The following is a 27,584-nucleotide window of genomic DNA, read 5'->3' as shown; positions in this document are numbered from 1 at the left end:
AAACATTAAGGAACTATATAAATTCCAGTTCTGAGTTCTTTATGGTAGGTTTATTCATTTGAATACAGGAGAATGAACCCTACTAAAGGGAGATGGGTGCCATGGAAAAATAAACAAAAAAAATTAGATACTTTTCCCCAAAGATGGTTTCAGAGATGCACAAACCACACTATCATTTTCTTGAAGCCTCAGAGATTGTCTGCCAATAAACATTTCATAGTCCAACAGGTAATGCAAAGACAGAAGCCAAATAGCTGAACTTTGGAATACTTAAATGTTTTTGACTGCATTAAAACAATCACAATCATCACAAGAACTGTCTATGTGGTCATTTACTTCATTTACAAGGAAAAAAGAAGAATGAGCTGAGTTACTAAAGTTAACCTTAATACTAAATAGTAGAAAAACTTTTTATAATTTCACATATAACTGAAGCCAAAGATTGAATGACAAAAAAAGTATGTTAAAGATAAAAATGAAAATTAATTCTCAAAAACTATTTAAACAGTTGACTATCCATTACTATATTTCTTGTTTTATGACACAAAAGGAACATTAGTATTTAGTTCTTCATGTCACCAGATTAAAATAAATATTTGGGAAAAAAATTGCCAGAAAGGCAATGCAGGTTGAAAAAAACAGGTAAGACCAGCCCACAGATCCAGATACTATTTCTATACTTTGGAGTCTGGCCACTTGATTGCCAAGGTTGTCACTACATACTTGGGAATTCATTACTCAAATCCCAATGACTTCGCTGCTTCCACCTGCTCACACTCATTTTGCAGAACATTGGGTGGAGAAGACACAGAAGGACCTGGAGACCTCTTGATTTGCAACCAAGAGCTGCCTTGAGTTTGGAACTCAGCAGGTACAGACACGGGTTCCCAAGGCTTTCTGAGGTCCCAAGTTTTCCTAGATGATGAGTGTACACAAGCAAAAATGACAATGGTGAAAGCAGCAAATACAAACACAGTGAGTTTAAATTTATCTCCTTTCTCTATTGCCTTCACTGCCAAAATAAATTTTGAAGAAGTGCTGGAAGAAGATAGGTGGGAGTTACAAAAACTCATCTAAATCACAAATATTGTTTGAAAACCAAGGAATTCCCAGTTTGAATGGAGTTGTGGCCAGGATTTTCAGTGCAGTCTGGCAGAGATTTCTGGAATCAGTAAGTGAAGGTATCTGCCCTGCTGGGTTGTGCAGCCAACTTCCTCACTGACAGTGGCCTTCCTTGCACTGCAGGATTCCCAGCAAAGTGATCCATCTGACAGCTGTGGAGAAGGAATAAGGAACCCTCCAAAGTCTACTGGTTCTCAGAACTTTTGCAGGTGTTTCCAAAAACTGGTATCAAAGACTGGACCACTTTGTCAAAGAAAGCTCCACAAAAGTCATTCATCTTCCAGTGACTCCAGGGATAAAAGTCACCCATGGACACACTGACCACAACATAACCCAATGTTAATTGTGGGTTTTTAGCCAGCCACAGATCACTAATCCAGCCAACTTCTCTGATGTCTCAAACACCTGTAGCATCTCTGTCACTTTTATATCCAGAAAGAACCACCATGAGTGTGCTCTGACACACCAGGAGCACAGGTCATTAATTTCCATTGTAGATTTGTGACACCCCACAACTTTTGGTGACTTCCCTACATTCTCATTAATTTTTCAACATCCTTTTGAAATACAGTCACTGAATTGAGCCCTTCCAATTGTCTACACCTCTTTCTATATATACTGAAGATTTATATTAACCCTATGGCACGACAGTGAGAATACAGGTTTTCAAGCTGCTTCTCCACCATACCAAGGAAATATTTTTGTAGTCGCAGAACTTTGGGACACAGTGGCCTATTTTGGAATTGCCTAAACAAATTTCAGCATTTTCTAGCACTAAACTAAAAAAATGCATTATAATTAGCCAAATTAAAAAATAGACATATTTCCTGTTAGAAAGGAGTGAAACTTGCTTTTGTTTGTATTCCAATAGCACCAAACTGGATTTCAAACCCAGGCTTCCAAATCTCCTTGGATCTCACACGGGGGTATCCCACTGTGTGTTCACAGCTGGAAAACCTGACACCAGGTTTCACCAATTGCTGGGTCTACAGGAAGGGTTTGAGTCCCAGAGCCCTAACACCATTTATGTCATGGAACTTCTTCCTTAGTGAAGCTCTCCTTTAGCACAGCGCCCTGGACACCGGGCACACCCCATACAGACATTTACAGGCTCCTTAGAGCAGCTATTAACAACGTGAGGAACATCCAGTGGCATCAAGTAGCATGGAATGATGTTGACAGCTACATCTGACCCCTCAGCCACGAACTTTATACTAAAACACAATTTAGCTGCTGATGCAGCTGACAGTCCATTGCAGAACTACTTCTATATTAATGCAGAAGCCACTTAGTACTTCTTTTTCTTTTTAACTATCAATTTATTTTTCATCAGTGTTTAATGAGCACGTAAAGGTCTCTTCTGCAGGCTTTGTGTCCCTCATCTCCTCAAGTGCCCAGCACTGTCAGAGCCTGCCAGGCCCACACTCACCAGGCACTCGAGCAGCCGCGCTGGCCGGGCGATGATGATCATCAGCTTCTTCACCAGCTGCGTGACGAAGGCAACCTCGGAGCTCTCGGATCGCTCGTGGGCCTGTGGGGAGCACACAGCACGTCAGGGCCCAGCACTGAACTCTGAATGTCTCTGTCTCACGTGCTGAAGGCAATCACCAGCTCAGTGACCAACCCAGCAGCAAAAGCATGGCTGGGTCAGGGCAGGCTGAGCTCAGCTTGCTCAGGGATGCCGTGGCTTTTCCATCACATCTGACTCACATTATCATGTAAGAGATATTTCAAAGGCTCTATTTGCATTATATCACCTATCAATTATAATAGATACAACGTGGGCTCAGTTTAGTTTTTAAAATGAACAGAGGAATATTGATTTTTTCAATTTTACCTTCCATACAACACTGACATCTAGGTAATGACTAAGACACATTTCTGAGCTTTACTTTCAGCTAGAATTTGAACTAGAATTTCTCTTCATCATCAAGAAAAACTCAATCTCATTTTCTCCTTTTTACTGTTGAGTAACTCCAGCATTGCAATGTATGTTATGTAGGTCCAAGCAGATAAGCAACGAAAAGAGCATATAAAACATAATTCAGAGGATTTAGTCCTGTCTGTTACTTCACCAGATTCCAGAATAAACTGAAGTCTTAGTTTCAAGATGTACGTGTGTATTTGTGTGATGGGATGTCTTTTTACAACCAAACATACCAAAACAATAATAATTAAAAAAAAAAAAAAAAAAAAAGGCAACACAAAAAAACCCTCAGAAATTACCCTTCTCTTGATGAAGCACACAATGGCTGCATGATGAGTTCTGGGGCAGAAATATAATAGTATTTCATTGCAGAGTGATAAAAAAAATGGCAATGCAAAAACTCTTAAACAAAGTACAGCTATTTTTCCCCAAGGTCTAAAAATTGTGCTGTAGCACAGCCACAAATATAGAGTCCAGAACTTAATAAATGAGCTTTTGCTGACAATGATCCAGTTACTTATAGGAGTGATATTTTATCAACAGTGCAAGCAGCAATAAACTAAAAGGTTCATTTAATGTTGTCCATTAGAATCACCTAAGAAGAAGACATATTTATATGTTTTATATGTCTGAGAAGTCAAATCACACTGGTGACCACCTAAAAGAGCAATACAAACACAGGGAGCAGAAACTCAGAACCAGAAATACAAAAGCAGCATCTTATGTAACATATCTCTGATACTTTGCTGCCAAAGAAAAAATATTAAGAGGTTCATTATTTTTCATTTCGACACCAGTCAGAATAGAAATGTTGATTGTGTCCTTCTGCACTGGTAAGCACTGGCTAGAATTTTAACCTTGAAGAGAATGATGTGCCTGCTAATTCCTTATCTAAAAACAACAACAGAGGTCCTTCCTGGCTATGGAGCCTTAAAAAGATTGTTTTAGAAATATTGAAATAAGTTGTGATTTCTTTTCCTAAGTAAAAGATTTTTTAAATTATAAAATAGAAAATAATCACAACAAAAATTATAAAGTCACCTTGTGTTCTCTAATGCATTATGCAAACTTACAAGTTACAATATAAATTTTAGAAAGAAATTAATGCTTTCATATTTTAAAAGCCATTCCAGATCACCAGAGGTTAGCTGCACTGAAATGAACAGATAAAACATCAACAATTTTGTATTATTTTAAACTTGAGCCATGCAATTGGAAAGTTCTTTCCTCCCCCCCACATAGGTTATATTATGCAAAAAATATAATATAATAGATATAATTCATCATTTTGCACCCATTTGTACTGTTAAAGAGAACTTAGTCTTTTAAATCAAGTCCTTTTGTTTTCTCCTTTTCTCATCTCTGACAATCCAGGCAAAACAATTTAAAAATGCAGCTAGTTTAATCAGGTGTCTGTTTTGAAAATGAAAAGCCAGACCACGACTGCCAAATGATACAGAAAAGCAAAAGGAGAAAGAAAAAGAAAAAAAGCATTTACAAAAACCAAACACAACTTGTAACAGCCACTCAGCCATCATCTCTGCACAGCGCTGCTCTTCCAAGATGCGCAGTGAAACTGCCTCCTCTTCTCTGCTGCTCCCACAGCACAGCCCGGACATCCCTACGGGCTCCTCGTCCCCAGTGTGCCACGGACAGAGCCCAGGAGCAGGAGGTGCGTCCAGCCAAGCACCATCTGCTGCTCCCATGAGCCAGGTGCCAGCTGTGCCACCTCAGCAGCGCGGCCCCAGCACCACAGCCCGGGCTGCTGGTGGCATCTCAGGGCTCCCTGCCGTCCCCAGGAGGGCTTTGGGCAGGGGCTGATGCCATTCCTGCACACGCTGCTGGTGACACGTGCACAGGAGGCAGCGATGGGTAATTTACAAACCGATTCCCTCCTCTGAAAGACCCATCCGTCACTAACTGTGGCTGCTGGGGCATGAAATTAAAATCACTGTCCTCCCCTGGGCTTCAGCAGGACCAATAACTGGGATATGCAAGTCACAACGCTGTAATTGAGCTAATATACTGATGGAAACCAAAACAATAGACCTGCAAAGCCTAGGACTGATAAATTTACACTCAGGCTCCTACTAAGAAAGCAACCCCAGCCAGAATATCCATTTGCCAATATGCAGCATCAGTCACTGCTGTAGAATGCTCATACCCTCCCTGCTCCTTTTGTTCACAGAAACACCTGTAATCCTTCACCTTCCTGCCCAACTGGCTACACCATGGCTACTTCTACCCTACTGATTCAGCCAAGGAATAACTGCCTATAACCTTTTGTTCCTCAGTAACCTGAGATTCTAACCCATGGTAACAGGTAAAGAACTGAATGTCACATGTTCTTTTTTATAGCGGTGTTTTATCTTATTTTTTTGTATTTCTACTTTGATGTGAAGTATAGCATTCAAGTTCACATTTTCCAAAATGAAGAAAATCTCTTAAATTCATTTTTACCTCATGATTATTTCAATGATGTGATAAGTTCTTCTGGCTAAAAGACAGTATTTCAGGCTCCAAACAAGGGAAAAGATCTCATTTGCCATAGCTAATGAGATCTGTTGGCCTGTTATTACAAAAGCCAGGATCTAAAAGTCTTCCAAAAGCTTTCTGGTTTGGTGCATTTAAACAGCTCATTATTTGCATACCCAAACAGTCTGTTTTACATTTTTACTCAAACTACAATATATTAAATCAAGTTTCCATTTTATAGTTTGAAATGCTGTGCAAGTTTAGTTTGTTAGCAGGTATTAGAATCAATACCTTAAAAAGAATTTTTAAGAGAGAGAATCCATTCTTTCACAGTAAAATTGTAAGAAAGTCTGTGGATATTTCTGCCACTTGCTGGCCTCATTATTCACCAATAAAGCATCTTTCCAATCTTCCAGTATGTTATAAAAATATACCATAAAACTCCATAGCCTCCTACACAGACCATACAACTCCCAAGTTGAACAGCTCTTTGAATTACCTTCTAATTGGTACTATTTATGTACCTATTATTTATGATACTTTACAACCTAAACAAAGGTTAAGATCCTGCCATCAAGTTTGGAATAGTTTAAACTTGACTCCAAAATGTCCTGTGCTTCAGGTGAGTCCTCCAAAGGAAGTAATATCACCAATTTCTATATATTTTGACTAAAATGTTCCAATTATTTCCTTGCAGAATGCAGTCTGAAGTGCAAAGCACAGACTAGGCAAGCAGAGGAAACAAGCAGCTCTTAAATATTAAAATCTAAAAGAAGATAAGCTAAGGAACAGAAAAATCCATAGGACAACAAAAAAATAACCAAACCAATGAGAAAGATGTGGAATGAAGCCTTTGGCTTTCCTCCAATGTCTTTAATGTCTTTGTTCCCTTCCTTCCCAGCCTGTTCTGCCTCCCTTGCCTCTCTAAACTTTGCTTTAATCACCTCTAGCCCACCTTACTTCCCAGAGTAAATCAATCACACTCAAGAGCTGACCCCTCTCTCGCCCTCACACCACAGACGCTGTTAAGGAGGAAGAGGCAAAGAAAGCCACAAATGTCAATTCCTGAGCAAGCTCAGATGACCATTGCATCTCCTCTAATCACAGTCCAATGACACCTTTCCCAGTGTTTCAGAGCAGCAGGATAATACCTGTAGGATCAAGGGGGAAGGGACATTTAAGAAGTATATTTTGAGGATTTGTTTTGAGGGAAAGGGGAGAAAAGGAAAAGCGGATTTATCTGACCCACACCTTCACTGAGACCCTGATTAACCTCTTCAGGCCTGAAGACAGGACTGAAAATGCAGACTGGAAGTGGCCAGCCCTAATTTATGGCTCTCTCAGTTCCTTATGGTGTAAGAAATCACTGTCCACACACAGGAGGAAACTCAGGTTCAGGGAGAATTTCAGGCTCCAAGGATCTGCTACCAAAAGCAGTAAAACACAGTGTAGTCCCCCTGTGCCCCTGAAACATAAGGGATTTTGCAGACCATACAAAGTCAATTTTAATGAAACCTTCCCAACTTCCAAACCATCACCCAAAGAGACCTGATCCCTTATTTCACAGCTGACATGTGCAAATACTCTGCTTCCAGACTCTGGAGATAGAAGGGGGATCCACAAGTGGTTATATCCAATAGGCAGACAATCATATAGACCCTCAAAAGATATTCCCTACCTCTCTTGGTCTGTCAAAATTATACTCCCCATCCAAACAGAACACCACAGATCCAAACATGACTCATTTTTCTCTCAAGCATAACAAATACCAGAAAAATTACAGCCACACTTAGATAAATGGGGCAGCCAAAAAATTTAGCTGATACAAGGGAAGTTCCCGCAGCTTTCACAAAGCTTTTTAATACAACAAATGTACATTAATATAGTATTTTTACTCATTTTCCTTTTTCTAATGTCTGAAAAGAGCGGCAAAGGGACACAATCTAGTGCAAGTCATGTCAGTGAGTTGACAAACTTATCAATAAAGGTAAAATAAAATGAATACCATAACAGAAAACAAAGTATTTTAGATGTTCTCTTTCCAGGTGTCTCTGTGATATTTGCTGTCTGAGAACGCAATATTTATAAAATCGGTTTTTTCAGCTTGCTGTATCATTAAAGCAGAGGATTAGAAAGATATTCCTAAATAGAGGTCTGGACCCAGCAATTGGCAATAGCACAGATTCTTCACAACAGTTATGGCATAAATTCTGAGAGATGTTTGAAATTTAATATTGTTTTCATGTTGAAGGGAAAGAGCAATTTTTAATGAGTAGCTGAAGCATACTGAGACTGCATTAAAATTACGCCCCCTTGTGTATTTTCATATGCTTTGAATGCCACAAAACACATCCAAGTACTAAAAGCCCACAACTGAGCTCAAGAAAATCTTTTGTGAAAAATTTACAGCAACACTAATAGCTATGGTGTTTTCACTTCTTGAAGGCTCTATTGTAATTAATAAGTCATTCAGAGTCCTGAAGTTTATGAGAAAAGATTTCGGTAATTTTGTTCAGCTGAATAAACCAAATTTTCATAAATGGTGAAGACTGCCTTTGACTTACTCATATTCCCATTTAATTTCTGTACAAACAAAGTTCACAGGTGAAGTGATTTACTCAAATCCAGCCACAGTAGATCCTGTTCCAGGTGATTGGAACATCTCAGATCTCCTGACATCCCCCACCCACTGCCCCTCCCCTGGAATCCACACTGTCTCTCCTAAAATCAAAGCTCTGGCTTATTGGTTACAGTTTCAATCAAAATAATATATTCTACTTTCCAGAGGGCACTTACATCCTGGAGAAGTTTCTCTAAGTTTTCCTGCAGCTCATAAAAGTACCGAGAAGTAATAAGACCTTCACGTGATTTATCTAGGCAATCTCTGGCCAGTTCAATAACTTGATGATGAATGAAACTTAGGACCCCATCTGCTAATTGCAGCACGTTCTCAGGAGCATTGGAGGCAATAAACTCAGCCAGCCGTTCTTCCATCTGTGCCGTGGCCTAAAAGTGCAGAATAAAGAGAAATTACTCCTCAATTTTACTAAGGCAGACCTTAAAGCATAAACAAGTAGGGTGCTAAAGAAACATTTGCAATATCATATTGCACGAGGCTTAAAAAACATTCCAAAATACAGTAGCGTTTTCTGAGAGTCAAGATAGCACATCAGAGGCAAAAGTTATATTCACACGAGCAAACAGCAAAAATTAATCAAAACATGCTTTCTGAAAATGTAAATGACCATAAAAATATCTTGGTCCTGAGGCTGTATTCCTCCCTGGGTCTCCAAAGTAAGGATGTAAGATGTGAGGCAGTTTTCAGAACTTTCAGACAAGACTGTGGAAGCTGAAAATCGTTGCCCCAAGCAAGAAACACGCGGCGTTTCTATCACTATAAGCCCTGATATCCTGTCGCCAGAGAAACATCTATTTTTGCTGGTGGTGGAACAGGAAGGAATGGCCATATCGACAGCTGTGGGATACACAATCTTTTACACTCATTTCAATGAGATTTTGTCTTTTAACTTGCTTCCACAGGTTTCATTATCCAGCTTTTTAAAAAGCCAAGGCATGGCTCTTCTTCTCACTCTTGTGAGAATTTCTCATGCCAATAGAAGACATCAAAATTTAGCAAATATGAAATACAAACAAAAAAAACCAATTCAGCCTTTTCCAACTTAATCTCTACATACACCAAATCTATTTCTTCTACTGCAGAATTAAGATATGAAGATGAGGAGGCAGCTTCAAACTCTCAATCACTGCTTGAAAAGCTGGACTCCTTCAACAACCAGCACTACAAACTAATTCTGAGCTTGGACACAAGTTCATTGAATGCATTATTCAAAAAGTATTTCTTTACCTTTGGAAACCTTTCTTTGTACACATGATTCATCATTATTATTTCACTGTCAAAGGAAACTGGAGAGCGACCAGGGCTGGAGGAGAAAAGAAATCATGTTATCATTTACAGATATCACACCAAAACTTCAAAACCCAGTGCTAATCATAATGCTGCCACATTGACTATAGCCATTCCAAAGCTTTGAGTTCACTTCAGTGCTGTGCAGATGCTGGACCTCAGAGAAGATCCTGGCAAGCAGTGGCAGTCTGCAGTCTCCTGGAGATGCTGACATCCCTGTCCCCACACAGGCTCTAGCAGAAACTCTCCTATTCCATTTCCAGTGAATGCAAACCCTAACACAGAAGCTTGCAGAACCCCAGTGCATTTATTGCAGATACATTTGCTATTCCCTTCATCCTGTGACTGCCCACCATGGAAGCAGGAGCAGCCCTACTCCAAAAAAAATCACACTGAGCTCTGGAGTCTCAAGTGCCAGAAGGGAGCAGGGCAATAGGAAGTAAGGAAGTTGGGGTGATTTGTTTTGCTTTGTCTGAAGGATACTGCACGAGCACTGTTATTCAGCTAAATCTTACATATAAAATAAATCCCACAGGCAACAGGGACAGAGTTCTTTTATGAAAGCTGCATTCCCTTGATGCACATTACACCATGGATCCATATGCATCTATGCACAGTTTGCAAGAAACTTTAAGGCACTCAAAAAATAAAAAAAAACAGGACAGTAAATCTTGACAAGCTGCATTTATGTTACTGTTTGGGTGGGTTTTTTAAAGAAAGGTTGCATCTTGTTTCATCACATCTGATGGTATGCAGGGCTCTGACTCACTCTGCCACCAAGGACAGGCGGATGAGGTAATGCAGATAATCCCCAGCTACAGATCGCCTGCAGCAGCTCAGTGCTCCAGCTACCTTGTTTCAATGTTCAAAACAAACAAGGGCTTCAATTATTTGGCATCTTACATGATCATTGCCTTCATGATTTTAAGAGAAGTAAATACTCCTAAAAGTACTCTATGTCAAAAGATACAATTTTATCTTAAATGCCTTCAAACATTTCAAACTTGCTAGTGAAGGATGAAATCGATCTCTCTAAATGGAATAAATGCATTTTAAACTTGGAATGCATTACAGTTACTACCTTCCTGCTAACCTGTTTAGAGCAAAAAACATTCTTTTGGCAACATATATTAACAATTCAAAGAAAATTTAACTCATTGTGTCAAAGATTGCAGCAGTACCAAACTCTTTTTATGCCTTGTACTGATATTCCATCAATTACATCATGTCTTGTTTTTATTACTGCTTATTCCTTAGCTTGAGAAAATGCACTTCAGATTAAATCTGTCACTGAATCCTTATGTTGAAGAAGAAGAAAACTGATTTGTATGTTATGAATAGCAAGTAAAAAGACATTTTCATCAACTTCCCTTAGCTTCATAGATAGCTATTTTTAATCAAGAAGAATTTTCTTTTAAAAGAAACTTACATTTATATTCATATGTAATGTATGACATAATTAAACATTCGGGTAAAAACATTTAAATTGCAGAGTTATAAGCAAATTCCCCTGCACATTTAGCCTGCTATCCTTATCCTTTTTTCTCTTAAGACCAAACATGCTGACACAAACACCACACTTGTTTACTGGTACTTCATATGGAGCTGGAGGACTTGGTGAACACAGTTATTGAAGAATTTATTTTTCTCTGATGTAATTCTTCTCTGTGTGATCTAAGTGAGGTATAAATTACAAGTATATATGAGCCCTTTGATACTTACACAGAAATACTGAGGCACACACATACTTCACTTTAACAGTAAAATTTGTACATGCTTAAGTATTTGCTGTCTTAGGGCTACAATAAAACATGAGGGATTTTGCCTTTTGCTTTCAAGGCACTTTATTCATACGGATACAGGAAATTAAGAGCTCTGCAGAAATCAGGCTACTTGAGCTGTCCTGCCAGCAGATGTAGAATTTCCTTAGGGAGACCCATGATAGGAGAATTTACTGTGTTTGCTTTTGTTTACAAAAAAATTTCTGTGCACACCAATTGGTAAGAAAGCGCTTCCTTGGGCATTTGCAGTTTTGTCTCTCACCTTCTACCACTTTCTAACAATCAAAACAACAGAATACCCAGAAATCTCTGGATAAAACTCCAGATCAAGGGGCACATTGTCACCCAAAATAAAATTTGCTCAATATACGAGGTCAAATTAAATGTCTAGCTGATTATAGCAAGACTGCAACATAATATACTGCATCATAATTTCTAATGTTGATTCTTAGGTTGGGAAACTAAGGAACTAATTAGCTGGATACCTAACTAACTAAAGACTGTCTGCCAAGCACTGCCAGGTTCTCTACAGCACCTCTAGGACACAACCAGGTGAAAAAGGAACAAGGACTGGGCAGATAACTGAATGCCACCAAGGGAGAACACAAGGAAATTTAGAAATAAGATAAAAGGAGTCTAAGACATTTTACTGGCATGACATCTTTTCAAATGCAAAAGCTTCACACATCTATCCAGCACCAAAAAATTTCACAGGCAGAACCAAACCAATCTAACATTTCAAGCCTCAGAGAAGAACAGATTATTTTCTGCAAAACAGAGGACACATGCTGTGCACGTGCATAAAATTTAAAACAAAAGGCAGGCTCCTTCCCTTTTCTTGGTGCAGATAGGTAGGTCAAAGAAGTGATTATTGTCAGTGAGTTTTTCATTTCGGCAGAGCAGACATTAGAAGAATAATATCTGTCCCCTTAAGCTTAACAGCAGAATGAAAAACTACTCTCTTTTCCCCTCCTTCACGCTTCCTTCTCTTTATGAGACAACGTGGAGGTGGATTTTCAGGGGTATCTATCTCCCACAAAGATTTCTGTTGCCTTCAACCTGTCAAAACTCATGTCTCCTTATCTGATGCTTCAAAGTGAAAATAGCTTATAGAGAGCTATTTTGAGGAGCAACGTTTACGCAATAACTTAAATCTCACAAAATCTAGTTTAAGGATGACTAAATAAAACCGACATGTTTATGAATAGGTAATTTCTCCTTCACTATGACAGCTGTACTTATTAGGAAAAAACAAAAAAGCTGAAAGCACTGTTTCCCTCTGCTTTCACACTGTATATAAAGGTTTAATTAGGTTGTATTTACAGGATATGATCGAAGTCAGTTCTCATGGGAAACACAGAGCTATAGGCTTTAATTTTCTGTCATTTCCAGACACACAAAATAAGGAATTTGAAAACTAGAGAGCTAAAGTTGGATAAAGTAGGCACTAAAATAAGCCTCCTGCTGAAGGTGAGCCTTCCTCTTCTCCCAGGAAATAAATATTTAAATCTTTGAGGTAATGAAAGTTACATTAATACTAGAAGTCAGAAAACTTCCCCAGCAGCAGGGGCTGCAACTTCTGCTTTCCAATATTTCAGGAGTTTTATGCATGCCAGCAAAAACTGAGACTGCTTTAGAATGAAAACACAAAGTTGGAGTAACAAGCAGTGCAAAGAACAAATAAGGATACCCAGTTTTCTTCATAACAGAAAACCACAAAAAAGGTGAGTGAACCCAAAAGTTAATAAATGTAAAACCAACCACTTTGAAAAACCTTTTCAAGTCAAGTTCACAGGACACACCGTCTTGAGAGAGGAAAAAAAGAGACCAACATTATCTGTAATGCAGTTAGAATGTGTTTTCAGAAGGAATAGATGCCTTGTGCTGTAGAATATAAAACTATTATCCTTTCCCAAATCGATGGGGATTGAATCCCTGCTCCACAGCTTGTGGTGGATGGCCCTGCCTGAGAGCAGCGTGAAGGGATGAACACACCACGGTTACTCAAGTGGTTAAAGCTGCCTCTGGAGTGCACTGAGAGGAGAGAGCCCCACAGCCTGCAGGATGAAAGATAAAAATGGACTGTGTAGGCCACTGGTTTCCACAACACCTATTGCTTCTTAGGCATTTTATCATCAGGAGTCTTTTTTGGTATTTTCCAGTTGTTTTGTCTGTATATTCTTAACAGCAGGATCCAGTGTGCTAAAAGTCAGGCTGGGGGATTGCATTTAAAAAGCACTACCCTGCAAAGAGATGAAGAAGGATGATCTCATCTAATTCAACTACATAAAAATTCACTGCAACAATCTTCTGCCCTTTTTACCTAGACAACATTATCCTGAAACACAAAAAGAGATCAAGAAAAATGGGCAGATTGGTGGGCTGAGTGACTGCACAAAGGCAGCTCCTGAAAAAGTCTTTATTAGTTAACTCTACTTTTATCGCTGACATTATCCACACATTCCCACATGTGAGCAACTGCTAAAGATGACAAGTGAAGAGAACTGGGAAAAGATGGAAGGCAGCATCTCTTTAACTTAAAAAGAGTAATGATGCCAAGTTTAGTGCAAGTATTCACAACTTTTCATGCTTTTTACTCCAGGGAGAAAAGATCTTGTTCAGGTGAAGTCCAGGATTGATCTGAACAAAACAAATGTAGCCTGGGGATCTCCCTGTTGGTCAATAACTTAAAGAATTTGAAGGTTGCATTATTTAAAAAAACAAAAAACAAAAAACAAAAAACAAAAAAAAAAAAACAAAAAAAAAAAAAAAAAAAAAAACAAAAAAAGAGAGAGAACAGTTGAGAGATGATATTTAGGAACTACTTCTACAGGTAATAAAGAAGTCTTTTCTTCTACAGAAGACACACTACAAGCACCTAAACAGGTGGATCACATAGAAAGATGTTCTTTGACTGAGCATGTGAGCACTGGATCTTTTTGAGACAGATGAGAGAACAGGCTCCTGGATTTTGCAAGCAGCTTTATAAGGATGTCACACCTCTGCATTCCAGCACTGGTCTCTTGTTCCCTCTTTCCCCCTGCAGAGGGAAGCAGCTGGGAAAGAACCAGTGCCATTTCTTCAGGGCAGAAATTCTGGGCATTTCAAATAAGGCATGATTAAATAAAAGATGAGTATCCTCAAGGCACACTGGCAGAACACCTCAAGCAAAGCAGAGGTGCTACCAATCTGTCAGTGCACCCTCCATGACTGCACACTTTGTAAGTTTTATCATCCAGTTTGATCATTAAGAGTGCTCTGTATGAACAGAACATTTGCAGCTAGAAAATGGTACATTTCTAGCCAAAAAAGTACATGTATTTTTCCAAAAGTTACATCTAGGCAATATTCTATACCCAGTAGCATAAAATGATCATCTGCACTTCTAAAAAAAATATCTTGGATTACAGAGACGAAAAAACAATCTCAGCATTTGGCAGTGACATCTCAAAATGCCACTTCCTCTCTCAAAAACAGATGTAAGGCTGCAGTCATATAGGAAGGAAAATGAATACACATTAACTATGTGTATGACACCATTATTAACTATGACACCATCTTTTAAATTATAAAGCCATGACTGCCAATTAAGGGAAATGTCTGATGTATTTTGTTCATCTGCTTTTCATTAAAGCTGATCAAACAAGACCACTGAGTGAAAAAATACATTTTAAGGAAATTAGTGCTTAATTGAATTCAATGTTGAAAAACAAAAGCTGTTCTCAGCTTTTAAGTGAAAATATCTTCTCACCAAGTGGGGTAACTCTAAAGTGTGGGCAAATAAATAAGCAAGCTTTGGGCAGTGAACAATGTCTGGTCTGCATGTGTTTCAGCATTTGTTTACAAGCACAGGCTGCCCTCTGTGAGAGGGATTTTGCTCCTGCAAACATTGCTGCAGTTGGTTGGAGTGACCTATCCATTCTCCTTGGAGGTGCAAGGGCCAGCATGAATGCTTGGTAGTGGCAAGGGTGCTTTAGAGTCACACAGCATCACAGGACTGGCAATAAGCAAAATGGAAACCAAATGAGGCACAGTGAGTTGAAAAAATTAAATTACTTCTTTCTAAGCTTTGGAATACCAATAAGGGTGGACATTTTCACACTAAAAACCAGTGAGAGAGCCAGAAAAGGTATCCAAGAGAAGAAGAAGATTAATCAGTTATATGACACACTGAATTAATCTCATCCCACCACAAATTATAAACCTACTCCATGATCAGTGTGCTTCAAATTGGCTCACAGAGGCAAAATTCTCTGCAACCTGATAACCCATATTAACAAGGAAGAAAATAAAACTGGGCTCTTTACGTGGTGATGTATATCATTCTTGCATTAGCAGAAGTGTTTTCTACCCCAGGATGACACCTGTGCTAGAGGACAATCATTACTTTAGCATGTGTGTCTGCAGGAGCTGCCTCAACCCTAGAGAACTGGTGCCACTACAGTTCCACTGCTCAGCAGGGTCAGGGTTATCAGTGGCAGGACTATGGTTCAAAGGGGCTTAGTACAGAATTTACAATCAGTCTTCACTACATGGCACTGAGGAGGTCCCTGGCTGAGTGTGCCACTACCCACAGCACTCACCTGCTCCTGTAGATTATTATTGTGCAATTACACTTAGCAGGTCTATATGCAATTACCATGCAGCCTGCACTGAAGTTCAGAACACACAAATAATTACAAATAATCCTGAAAGGTCAGCTCTGCCATGACATGATATTCACCATGGGTTTTGTTACTATCCTGGCCTGTTTCACTTCCTACTTTTACAAATGCCCACCCAAGTCCTGAGCTGGGCACACTGATTCAGCAATTCCAGCTGGCAGAGTTTTTGAATATTGTCCATTAATTTAAAGGTGATATCCACCTTCAGCATCCTCAGATGAATGAAGGCTTCACCTCCTTCAACCCTGCTTGTAAAAACCCTTTTCTTTCACAAGGTGTGTCTAGACTTTCCCTAGACTTTTGTTCACTTGGTCCAGCACTAAAGGCATAGCAAAACTTGAGGCTTTTGCCATGATACAAAGTGTTTGTGGATTTATTCCACATAGCTGTTAGAGATCTGCAGAAAGATTGCCCAGAGAGTTTGTGGAATCTCTGTCCTTGGAGATATTCAAAAGCTATATGGACATGATCCTGGGCAGCCTACTTGAAAAGGGTTTTGCACAGGATGATCTCCACAGATTCTTTCCAACCTCAGCCATTCTGTAATTCTGTGAAAGATGAAATTCTAGTTGCTTCTGGTTTTATGTATGGAGAAATCAACTACACAAGGAAATAACCTGGACAGTTATCTTTGAACAACCAGTTCTCTGAACCAAAAGTAAAATGATTCAATTATTAATGCAGCAGAAACATTTTCAGCAATATTAAAAAATCGTGCTGGGGAGCAACTCCATTTAAGGTTTTGACTTTATCTACTCTGAAGCACTGCCAGAAAAGTTATTAAAAGTGGTTATAACCACATCCTTATGATATTGCAGCAAAATTCTGAGAAGAAACTTCACTAAAAGAAACCTACACCCTATGCAGTTTGAGACACTTGCTGATCATGTTTTCATAGAGTTATTGTGAAAATACAAAAGCAGTGCATACCAACCACTTTGCAATCCAAAAGCTCAGCAATGTGAGAAAAAACCCTTTGTGATCAGATGAGGTGAGTTAAATGCTGATTAAAAGTTTCAAAGACATGTAACAAAGCAACTACAGGTAATGATTCTTAGATCTGAAAGCACATATAGAAATGCAATAAATGTGTCCAACAACTTAAAAAATTCCACAAGCAATCCAAAGCTCACCTGAGGCTGCGAGACCGAGGCCTCAAGGCTGGAGAATGGCGCCCTTCCTCATCAGTGATGCTCTCAGTACTGAAATGCTTTGTCAGGAAATGAAGTTCATCTGCCGTGGGCTGAAAGGGCAGCTGGTGCAGCTTCTCCTGAGATGAGCATGATGACTGAGTACAGAAAAAAATACAGAAAAGAAATGCACTAAACGCATGCATAGGGGTCAGCTAATGAATGGAAGAGGAACGGATTCTGCCAGACACTGCGCACTCCAGCGGAAAAGAAAGCTATTTATCAGACCAGGTGCCTCTTTTTATTGCTCTCATCAGGCTAAGCCAACCCTTACATTCAATGACAGAGCTGGTCAGATCAGGAAAACTTTGGGAGAGGGCTAGAGAACCATTGCATCTGATTCTGGAACCAGCACGTCTGATCATGCAGATAATTTACTATCAGGAGACAGAAAGGGAGGCACGTGAGTACCAGCACTACTCAGGAAAGGACAAGGAGGTTCCTGGAGTGGTGAGCAACTTTCTTTCCTTTTCCCTCATATTCTCTTAGCTCAGGAGCTTCATGGCATGCAAAATGCTATGGAGCTGTGTAGACCTCAGATTTTTTTTGGTTATTGGCTCTCACAGGAAATTGCTATTGTAACTATTGTAAATGATCAGGATTTTATTTCTCCTTTTCATTACCCATCAGGCTTCTTCTCTAACCAGGGTAGCAACAATATATAAAGTATCTGACTTGTAAGACTAACAAAGTTTCTCATCAGTGAACTAAACATTTTATTCTTCTGCAAATAAGTTGATGTATTTATATGACACGTTCTGTGATAATAACAGACATGAAACTGTGTTAATTTGTGAACCTCATAAAACCTGAGATTAAAAGAAGTACTTGTGGAAAATATTAGTGGAAAATACTAATAACATCAAAGTTAGACATTCCAGGGGAAAAAGCTGAAGGTCAAGTAACAAATGCATTTTTTTGTGTGTGATTCTTCAATGCCCCTTTCCATTTTAGAGAAGAAAATAAATTACGTAAGGACAAATTAAAAATTCTCTTTAAAAACAAAGGGGAAAATAAAAAAAGAAGTGCTGAATAATCAGAGTAGCACTGAACAACACCAGTGGGCCTTATTAAAAACATCACCCTGACCTAAGTTCCACAGCTCATTGTTATCTGATGAAATTAATTATGTACACTGTTCCAGCAGGAAAACTTTTCCTTTTGCTACAACAACCTTCACTTAGACTGGAAGCACTACATCCTAGTACCAGAAATATTGGTAGGAGGGAGTTATACATGATATAACACATATGACCAAAGATTTAACTCACCTAGCATGGGAAAGAAAGCATATCTGTCTTTTCTCATATAGCTAGATCATTTGGATTGACATTTTCTGAGGGGCAAAACCCAATCAGCCAGCAAATCTGAGATGAACAAGTCACATAGAATGTTCAAATGGTGTAGTTATTCCAAGTATTGTAAAAACCAGAAAAACTGGTAATATAAGAACTTATCAGCCTAAAGATCCTATTTTTGACAAAAATTTAATTGGCTCCAGATCCACTCCCACTGCACTGCACAGAGGCATTTTACAGAAAAGGAAGTACTAAAGACACTTAAAAACCTGCCTTAACAGATACCCAGGTTCTGGTATTGCAAATGCATGTCTGATTCAAAACAAATTAGTTTAGCACATAGTTACTTGACTTAGAAAGAAAAAAAATCAAAACTTATAATCTAGAAAAATCATTAAAAACTTTATGTTTCCCAACAGCACAATCACTGGGGAAGCAGCGCTAGTCAGCCCATGGACAGCACAGCAAAATCCTCCCTCCACTTCCTCTCCTTAAAAGCAATCAGATCACAAAGTTTAGAATTCCAGAGAATAATTAATGAAGGCCCTGAAGATAAAGACCATGGACATTCTCTGCCAAGGGCTTCTCTAGCAGTATTAAGGCATATGACCTTTCAGTGAAAAAGCATGAAAGCAAAGTGAAACACTTCTGAAGTATTGATTTGCAGGTAATCACATCCCACTACTCAATATTTGCAGCAGACTAATACAAATATCCCCCTGGTGTCTTAATTACAGATGCAGAATTAGCCAACTATTCTCCAGTAAAAAAACAAAAAATCAATCTATGTTATTGTTGATTGTAAACTCACTCTGCATCTAGAAAATGAAGAGCAGATTAACTGTTTAAAAATAATTGTATACTGGCCCATCTAACTGATTCACCTAACTAGAAAGGTCTTCTTCAGCTTTTTCAATGTTGGTCTGATGCTACATCTGGTCTTCATGATTTGTAAGAAAAGGGTCAATGTGGTTTGGTTTTGATTGAAGTATCATCCCTCATTCGGAAGCAAAAAGTAAAGCAGAATCTACAGGTCCTCACTCACTGACCTAGGACTAGGTAAATGCCTTGGGCTGCTCAGTAGGTTGGTACAGCAGGTGATCTCTGGTCACAGAGATGGGGGTCAGCTCTTGCTCTCATACAAAAGCTCAACCAGCAGGACACAGAATGGACTGGGACCTTCTTGATATTTCATTTTCCACTGGCACATCCACCAGAGCAAAGGTGTACTGGCTTCCTTTTCTTGCTTGAGAGAGAAACAATCTTGAGGACTGATCATATGAAATGGAAACCCAAATTTCTGTTAAATTCCTGTCTGCAGCACTAATTCATTGTGTCCTTTTGACAAGCCCCTTCACTGCCTCTTACTTCAGTTTCCAAGTCTATGCAGCAATAACACTGCTTATCAACTTTAGAGGTGTTATTCAGATCAATTCAAATTAATTCTAATCTGTGAAATACTGAGATAATAGGATTGGCTTAGAAATGTAATACCAGGTTTAATAGCTCCAACAATTGCATCACTGCTTACTAAACAGCCCATTTCAAAGTCTTTCTACTACTGAACCAGCAAAAGGTCTAGAGATGAGGAACTTAGTCACTTAGGGGAAAAAAATAAAAGCCTTGGAATTACATGTTTCAACCAATTTCTTGAATGAAGCTGAATTCAGGTCTAACTACAACTATCACTATGCTTCTCATTACACTTCCCTGTTACTGACACTTGAAAAATTACCATTTGAACTGATGCTTTCTATGTGACATGTCTATCTCAGATTTGTTGAATTGTTTGTTTGCTTTTTTCATTGGAAAACATTAATCAAAATGGTCTATCTATTTCTGGGAACATGAAGAGAGACAAATATGATGACTGAGTGCAGAAAAAAATACAGAACTTTAGAAAGTTCTCAGCTTTCTCATGCCAGAAAGACAAGAGCTTTCTATAAGTGGCCTTGATGTCCCAATTTCAAAGTAAGAACTGATGCTTCCAACAGATTTTTGGTGTTGCTACTTTTTCTTTCTCCACAGGCATCCACTTTAAGTCTGGTCAAACTACAAACTCTTTAAAAACTACAGTTTGGCCTCCAAAAGTGTCATCTTCACAAGCAAACTGGAAGTTGTCACAGTGACTACCGATGACCAAGCTATTATTGGACGCCATCCATATGGAAAGTAACTGTGCTTGCTCCATGCTCCCATAGCTTGAAGAGGACTTAGACAAGGATTATGCACATAAAGATTTAACCTAAGACTATAAAGGCCAAAGCAGAGCCTCTTCTTAACAGCTGCTCTTAAGTGCTTGAATGTATAATAATGTGTGGCAGTGCAACCAGGGACATCTTTTTCCTGTACATTTTTCTGTGCTCCTGGCCACATATCTGTATGCACATTGAAATCAGGTCACCTGCCTTCCAAGGAGACAAAAGCACCCCAAACTCAACTAGAAAACAAATGTCTTGAACCTCAGAAAGTAACAAATGGTAGAAATTGTGTGAACTAGAGTTTGCAAGAATGTGTCTGAAGAAATGAAGTTATAGAGATAAGATTAACATTGCAGAATCAAATTTTAATCATTATCAATTTATACTGAAAGGAAACTTTTGACCCCAATTTCTTCTTTTTCTATATAGATTGAATTTAACACTCACCCCCAAAAAACCTTATAAATTTGTGTTTGAGAGGCACTAGAAAGTTTATGGATGAACTTAGAACAGTTCACAAGGAAAACAACGATACAGTGTAAGATTTGCATAACATGTAGTAATGAGCCCTAATTAATGAAGGTGTTACAATTATTAGGAGCACACTCTAAATAATTAATACAAAACCAAATGATCAGTATTATGGAAAGAGGCAGTGATTTGTTACCACACAGTTGAAGACACCATAAGACACATACAAAAGCATGTTACATTAAGTCTGTACTTTATAGTTCCAATATTTCTATCTTTGTCTTTATAAGGTTCTAATGGGGATAACCACAACGCTGAGCTGACTTAAACTAAAAATAAGATTCATTTTAGGAAGCATGTCAGAGTTACAAGGGTTAACATGGTGCTACCAGCTTGGTGGTATTACTCACAGAACTCAAGCACACTGCAGCCAACCTTTCTAATGATGGTGTAAGAACTGGAAAGCTTCATTAGGAGGTTCAAATTACTGGGGCTGAATAACAGATGTGGCTTATCAATTTCTCTTTCTGCTAGCCTAGTAGAAGAGGTTTTCAGACTAAGTACTTGAAAGCAGACAAGAATTTCATTCCCCAGTTACAAAAAGCTGAGATCTGGAAGGTATTTGTGCACTATCTCTGAGTCCTGCCACTTTGGAGACTTTGTGCCTCTCAAATGATCACTTGAGCCAAGTGCTGCACTGGGATTTCACCAATGCTGAAGGCAAAGTGCAAGATGATAGGAGCTGGGAAATGGAGGAAAAAAGCAGCAGAACCAGTAATTAAAATAATTTTCAAAATAATTAGTATATTAAATAATGTTAGCAAAACAATGAAGAAAGATCCAGTATTTTAGTAGAGACTCAGAAGCTGATTTGTTAGGGCGTGTTTGTAGAAACTGAATTGCTTGGAAAAGTCAGTGTCACTTACTGAAACTGTTGAACTGGGAGTGTTTGTGCCATATCCAGACGAAGGAAGGGAGGCCAAGGACCAGCGGCGTCCGTCCGTTCTGGGGAAAACACGAGAGAAATCACAGTCAGGAACACAGTGTGGCTAATTCTGGAGAGAAATAGGCAAGCTTCTCCTCTGTATCTCCTAACCTCACTCTTTTATTAATGCCTTGAGTTATTCAGATAAATCAGGTATCCTATTTACAGCCACACTTGTGGAAAAGCAATTAGAGTAAGTTTTGAAAGTAAAACTAGGTGACCTCAGAAAAGCTAAAGCAAAGGGGCACCAGAATCCTGCATTAAGTAGATGCTTTGTACTTGTACAAAACTTGGAGTTCCTAAAACAGACAAATACAAATAGCTCCTTGCAAACTTCTTCGAAAAAGACACTCATGCTTATCATACTTATGCAGCTCATTGTCTTCCAAATGAAGATTCAGATTGAGGACAAAAAAATTACATTAGATCAAGAATCAGCTGAAAGCAGATTAATTTGTTTACCTACTCAGAGGGCATCCTGCCCAGCATATTTCCTGGCATAGCTGGAAAATTAAACCCAGCAGATAGGAACAGAGCCAAGGGGCCCACTCCAAATACACGAATAAATCACAGAAATCTCACCTAGGGTCCTTTCTCCTCCAGTCACTATAACATCAGCAGTTACTTCCCTATTGTAGCCAAATAAACATGTTCCTTGTTCCTTGATTATCTTGATTCCTCAGGGAAAACATCCAAAACATTGTGGTGACACTGCAGAAAGGTCTTGTTTTGCCAGTGTCAAAACTGAGGAACCAAAGAACTACACAGGAGCTTTGAGAAGAATCAGCACTGTCCTCCCTGAAATCCTCTTCTTCCCCCAAACCCAGTCTCAGTGAGGATGGAAACCGAACTACATTCAGCTCAGTCTCACAGCACTTTTTCTAGCTCTGATCTATTTTCCCACATGGTGTCCTTAAAATGGACAACCATGTCCTGTTGCACAGTGGGATGGATGTTAAAAGTCTCCTCCTCACGTCAGTTTCCATTTGCTTGGGTTTTTTCTTGCAGCAGATTATCAGTAACTGGTCATAACATGAAGCTGAATTAGAACAGCTCTAACTCACTTTGGAGAGACATGGGAGGTTTTGGTACACACAGATACAGTGCATTTATGCAAGTGCATTATAAAATAGAATATTTGGTACAGGTCTGAAATAGTGATTATAAAAACCTCAACTGTTATCTTCACAGTAATATTTCTCATCCACTATCCATACCTATGAAGCCTCCAGATAAAGGTGCCTTTATCTGTGCCCACCAAGACAAAAACCCCTGTTTACAGTTTTTCCAGCTCTAGTTCCTTTTATTTTCAGGCACTGATGCACACCTCTCTTTGTCATCTATCTTAGAATGAGAGGGAAATAAACTCACTGTTCCACATCACTGAAAGAATATTATGTCAATAGAGTTTTAAAAAGACTCATGCTTCATGCATTAAAAAAATAATAAGTCTGTAATGCAGATTTTTATTGCATGCCTATGGTACAGCCAAACCCCATTTAGCCACAGGTGATGTTTTCTCTGGCAAGACAATTAAATGTAAAAGAACAATCTCAAAATCGTTTCAAGTGAAATGGAATTCCTTTCTTAACCCTGAAAAACAACAACTATCCACATTACAAAGTTGTAGCATGCTGTGGTAAGGGATTGAACACCTAACTTCAATAATCTTCATTGAGTTTCTTGTAACATACAGGGGCTCAGGGGAAATATTTATGTCAATGATTCAACCTCACTTTGGATCCTCAGTCCCAGAGCAAAACATTCTGTTTCTTGCTGCACAAGTTATTCATTTCTTGCAAAAGAAAAGCTTGATTTTTTTAAAAAACTGAATTACCTAAATGGTGCATTGAAATAACTTTAGAATTTTCATTTTTACCAAGTTAAAAGAAAATATCTTTCTCAATTAGAAATTCCAGCACAGCCCTTCATGCTTAGGCTGTTTTCTGCTGATGCAATCCAGGCAAGCAATGTGCTAAGAGTCAGGACAAACACATCAGCTCTACTCTAGCAGAAAGAAGTGGGACAAGAGTGAAAATCTTCCAAATCAAGGGAGAGGAAAAGACCTTTAAAGCAAATTCTTCCTACATTTATGCAAAGCATTTCAAAGTACTTTATTGTTTTGTTAATAAACGTACTTTTAGCGAGACAACGTGCAATATTACTTCAGGATAAGACACTTGGAATGACAACTTTAGGTTTTTTTATTTATTATAGATGCTTTGCTAGCCCAACAAAGACATGCAAACAACAAATTTTGCCTCTAAAATGATATTTTAATTAGTTAATTATGGAGGTGTTTTTATGGCAGCTAAATGCTATTTCACGAAGAAGCAGATCAATTTCAAACAAGGAGTTAGAAAAACAACACATCTTCACCAGAGCGCTACCTGTTTATTGCTTTAAGCCAAAATATCAAGATTTTCTGTTTCTACTACTAGAAGCTGAATGCCTAAATGGGGTTGTTACAGCATGAACTTGTTAGGGACACAAGCTTTACACACACACACAAACAGCAGCAATGGGATCCACATTACCTGTCTGCTCTGTGTCCATGGCTGTGTGGAAAAAATTGTACAATAATTATGAGAGAGGGAGCAGTAAATGATGCATGTGATTTCTGAAAAAAAAACCCTTCATCTTCTGTTACTGGTATTCCTGCAATATCAGTTTTAGTGAGTATGAGCAGAATTAACCATACATTCCTGCCCATAGTGTTGTGGCTATGACACAATCATTGAAAGGGTATCTAACAAGGGATTTATGGTTAATCACAAGTCACACTAAGGACAACCTTGCAGGAAATTGTAGTGGCTTTACAATAACACAAACTTTCCAAACAAGTTTCCTATCCCATCTCAAGAAAGAACACATCATAGGACTATAAAGAAAGAATGGCATTCACAAATTATGTCCAAACAGGATAATAAATGAACAAATTACACTGCTAAAAAAGGCAGAAAATCAGCAACAAGTAATTCCTGCGATGGCAAAGGCAGGAAATCAGGCGAGGGCCTGATCTCTTAAGCCCCATGCAATGCCAATGAAAAGGGTACTGTGAAATATCCATTTCTCTGGCACCACACTTGTAATTCCTTAATTCCATCATATAGAAGTTATTCTGATACCAGTATGGGGTAATCCAGCATGTATCTGTTGTTACTGCTGGCATAGCTATTCAGACTGTAATGCAAGCAGAAAATAGAAACGGGTTTCTAAAACAAGCAGTGCTTAAGTGTTCTTTTCCCTGGCAGGAAAAGTATAGAGAGGAACATGAATACTATAAAATGAACCACGGCACTCAACAGGACGGGCTTAACCTTTATTCACCTATTTCCTTAAAAATTAGATTTTAAAAGTGGAAAAGTATGAACGAGCACTCTTCAGAGTTTTAGAAAGCCATATTGAAGGATCAAGTTGAAACATGATGTTGAAAAATTACATTGAGGTTTGACAATAACTGCTGTTTCTGCTGCAACTTTTCTACTGTTTTCCAGGATCCAGAACTCCTGTGAGATACTTCAGATACTGTGAAAAATGGTAAAAGTTCAGCTGATTTCAACAGAGCTTATTGAATACATCCAGATCAGGCTTTAAAAACAAATGTGGATGAGTCCATTTGAGTTGTTTAAGCTGCAGGTAAAGCACTAATTTTCCCTCTGAGGCAACAGGAAAATACATATCCCGTCTCTTGCATTTCATGTGCTATTAAAAAGCATTTTCTTACATAAGACTAGAAGACCAAAGTCTGCTTCACACAGAATTCAAGGACACCAGGTCTTCTAGCAAATCACCTCAATGGAGAAATGCTCCAGGATTTTCCTGCCATTCAGATAAAGAGTGTACTTTATTCCATCAAATCCTAACCCTTTATTCTTCTCTGAAGTGTTGAGACTTATCATTTTTTCTAACTAGTCCTCAAGCTAAATCTGTCTTTCTCAGAGAACTTACTTCCTCTCAGGATGATCACACATTTCCTATTCTCAGATCATTTACACACAGACTGGGTTTTTTTCAACTAAGGCAGAGTTTAATAAATCCAAAATACCTTCCTCACACTTTAATCTAATAACCCACCTCCTATGCACAAGCACTTCTTGGGAGCTCTCCAATTTCCCTGTTCTTTCTTTCTCACAAAATTTAACTTTCTGTATCATTATCCATTTCTGCCTACCTGCTGGGACTCAACATTCAAATCACCATTTTTCTGCTTTTCCCAGCTGTCTCTATTCTCTCATTCCTGTTCCTCACACTAAATCCACCGCTGTGGGATCAGATTTCCTCCCAGCAGTTTGACACACAGCATGAGCAGCACCTGTCCAGCCCTGATGCAGGACAAATGACAGCTCCACACTGGGGTCTCTCAGTGCTGCTCCTGTAGAGGTTCTCTTAGACTTGCAATTTCAATTATCAGCTATTTTCCTCATTGAGTAGTAATGTTCTCTTGACATCAATGCCCAAGACAGCAGAGAAAAGTCAGGAGTCACTACCAGTGAGAAGGTAGGGAATGAAGACACAGGGTGGTGCACACCTAATTTAAGGTATTTTTATACCTTTGTGCAGACACAGCAAAGAAGATCAGTACATTTTCAATACACCTCAGTGAGAGCAACATCTAGGACTACAACTAAGTTACAATTATCCTAATCATGACTGGCTTTAATGTCACTTTGACTAAATAATGTGTCATATCACATGCCCTACATGTCGTTCTTCTGGGAGAACACTGCCTCTTCCTCAGGCAGCATTAACTGCTTCATTTACTTTATCTTTTTCTAGGTCTGAAAAGCCCCTAATACATTCTGGTGCTGCCAAGATGTAAGCCATAAGGAGTAAAATAAAACAAAATTGGAGACATCAAAGAAAGTAAAGCACAATCAGAATGTTCTAACTCATAGGCCATCTGTAAATAAAATGCACAGACTATTTGCTTGCCAGTCCAAAGAGAACAGATCTTGCCTTACCTTCGGGCAGGAACAAAGGAAAAATGAGCAGGTGCATTTGGAGAGAAGTTCCTGGGACTGTCCAAGGGGCTGCTACCTGTTTAAGAAAGCAAAAATTAACAGTTCAAAACCATTTTGTTCACATTTGAAACAAATGAAGTAAGTTTTCAGTGTTCTGAAAGACTTTGAACTGCACATTGTAGTCACAAATAATTGGAAATATGGAGCTTTGAGTCTTTGAGTTTTGAGCATTAGCTTGCTAAAGAAATGTTCTGACACAGATTTACCACTATTTTTCCTCCTTTAAAAATAATTTAAAGGGTATGTTTCATTTCTCACTTTCAGGTAAGTAATGTACCACCCATAGAAAAGAGAGTCTTTTATTATTTTGCAGTAATTTCTATCTACAAGCTTTTCCTAACACTTGTCAATGAAAAACCTGACTTAGAAGAGACACAATGACAGTTTCAGGAAAAATAAACAGTAAGAAAACATTTCTTCCCAATGTATGCTAAGGTTGAATGCAAAATGCACTGAGAAAAAAAAGGGATATACCATGAAAACTGCACATAATAAAATTACTATCTATATGTAAGATGATT

The 27,584-nt window shown here is 38.6% G+C and overlaps 1 protein-coding gene across 14 annotated transcripts in view; it reads right to left on the bottom strand.

The window, feature by feature from the left end:
• The window catches only part of MAST2 (microtubule associated serine/threonine kinase 2), a 184,932-nt gene that overhangs the window by 29,322 nt on the left and 128,026 nt on the right, over positions 1-27,584 (bottom strand). For 11 of the 14 annotated variants that reach the window (XM_063166009.1, XM_063166012.1, XM_063166013.1 and 8 more), the window contains 7 exons: positions 27,004-27,079; positions 24,577-24,597; positions 21,981-22,059; positions 17,028-17,182; positions 9,390-9,465; positions 8,321-8,530; positions 2,552-2,653 (listed from right to left, as the gene is read on the bottom strand). In XM_063166009.1, the coding sequence (XP_063022079.1) occupies positions 2,552-2,653; positions 8,321-8,530; positions 9,390-9,465; positions 17,028-17,182; positions 21,981-22,059; positions 24,577-24,597; positions 27,004-27,079 (719 nt within the window). The remainder of the gene's footprint in view (positions 1-2,551; positions 2,654-8,320; positions 8,531-9,389; positions 9,466-17,027; positions 17,183-21,980; positions 22,060-24,576; positions 24,598-27,003; positions 27,080-27,584) is intronic. The other 3 variants (XM_063166011.1, XM_063166015.1, XM_063166010.1) reach the window with 2 other exon arrangements.

The sequence above is a fragment of the Melospiza melodia genome, chromosome 11 (genome assembly GCF_035770615.1).
Source record: "Melospiza melodia melodia isolate bMelMel2 chromosome 11, bMelMel2.pri, whole genome shotgun sequence".
Classification (NCBI taxonomy): Eukaryota; Metazoa; Chordata; class Aves; order Passeriformes; family Passerellidae; genus Melospiza; species Melospiza melodia.
Note: the sequence above shows the minus strand (reverse complement) of the source record. Positions and strands in the feature narration are given on the sequence as shown.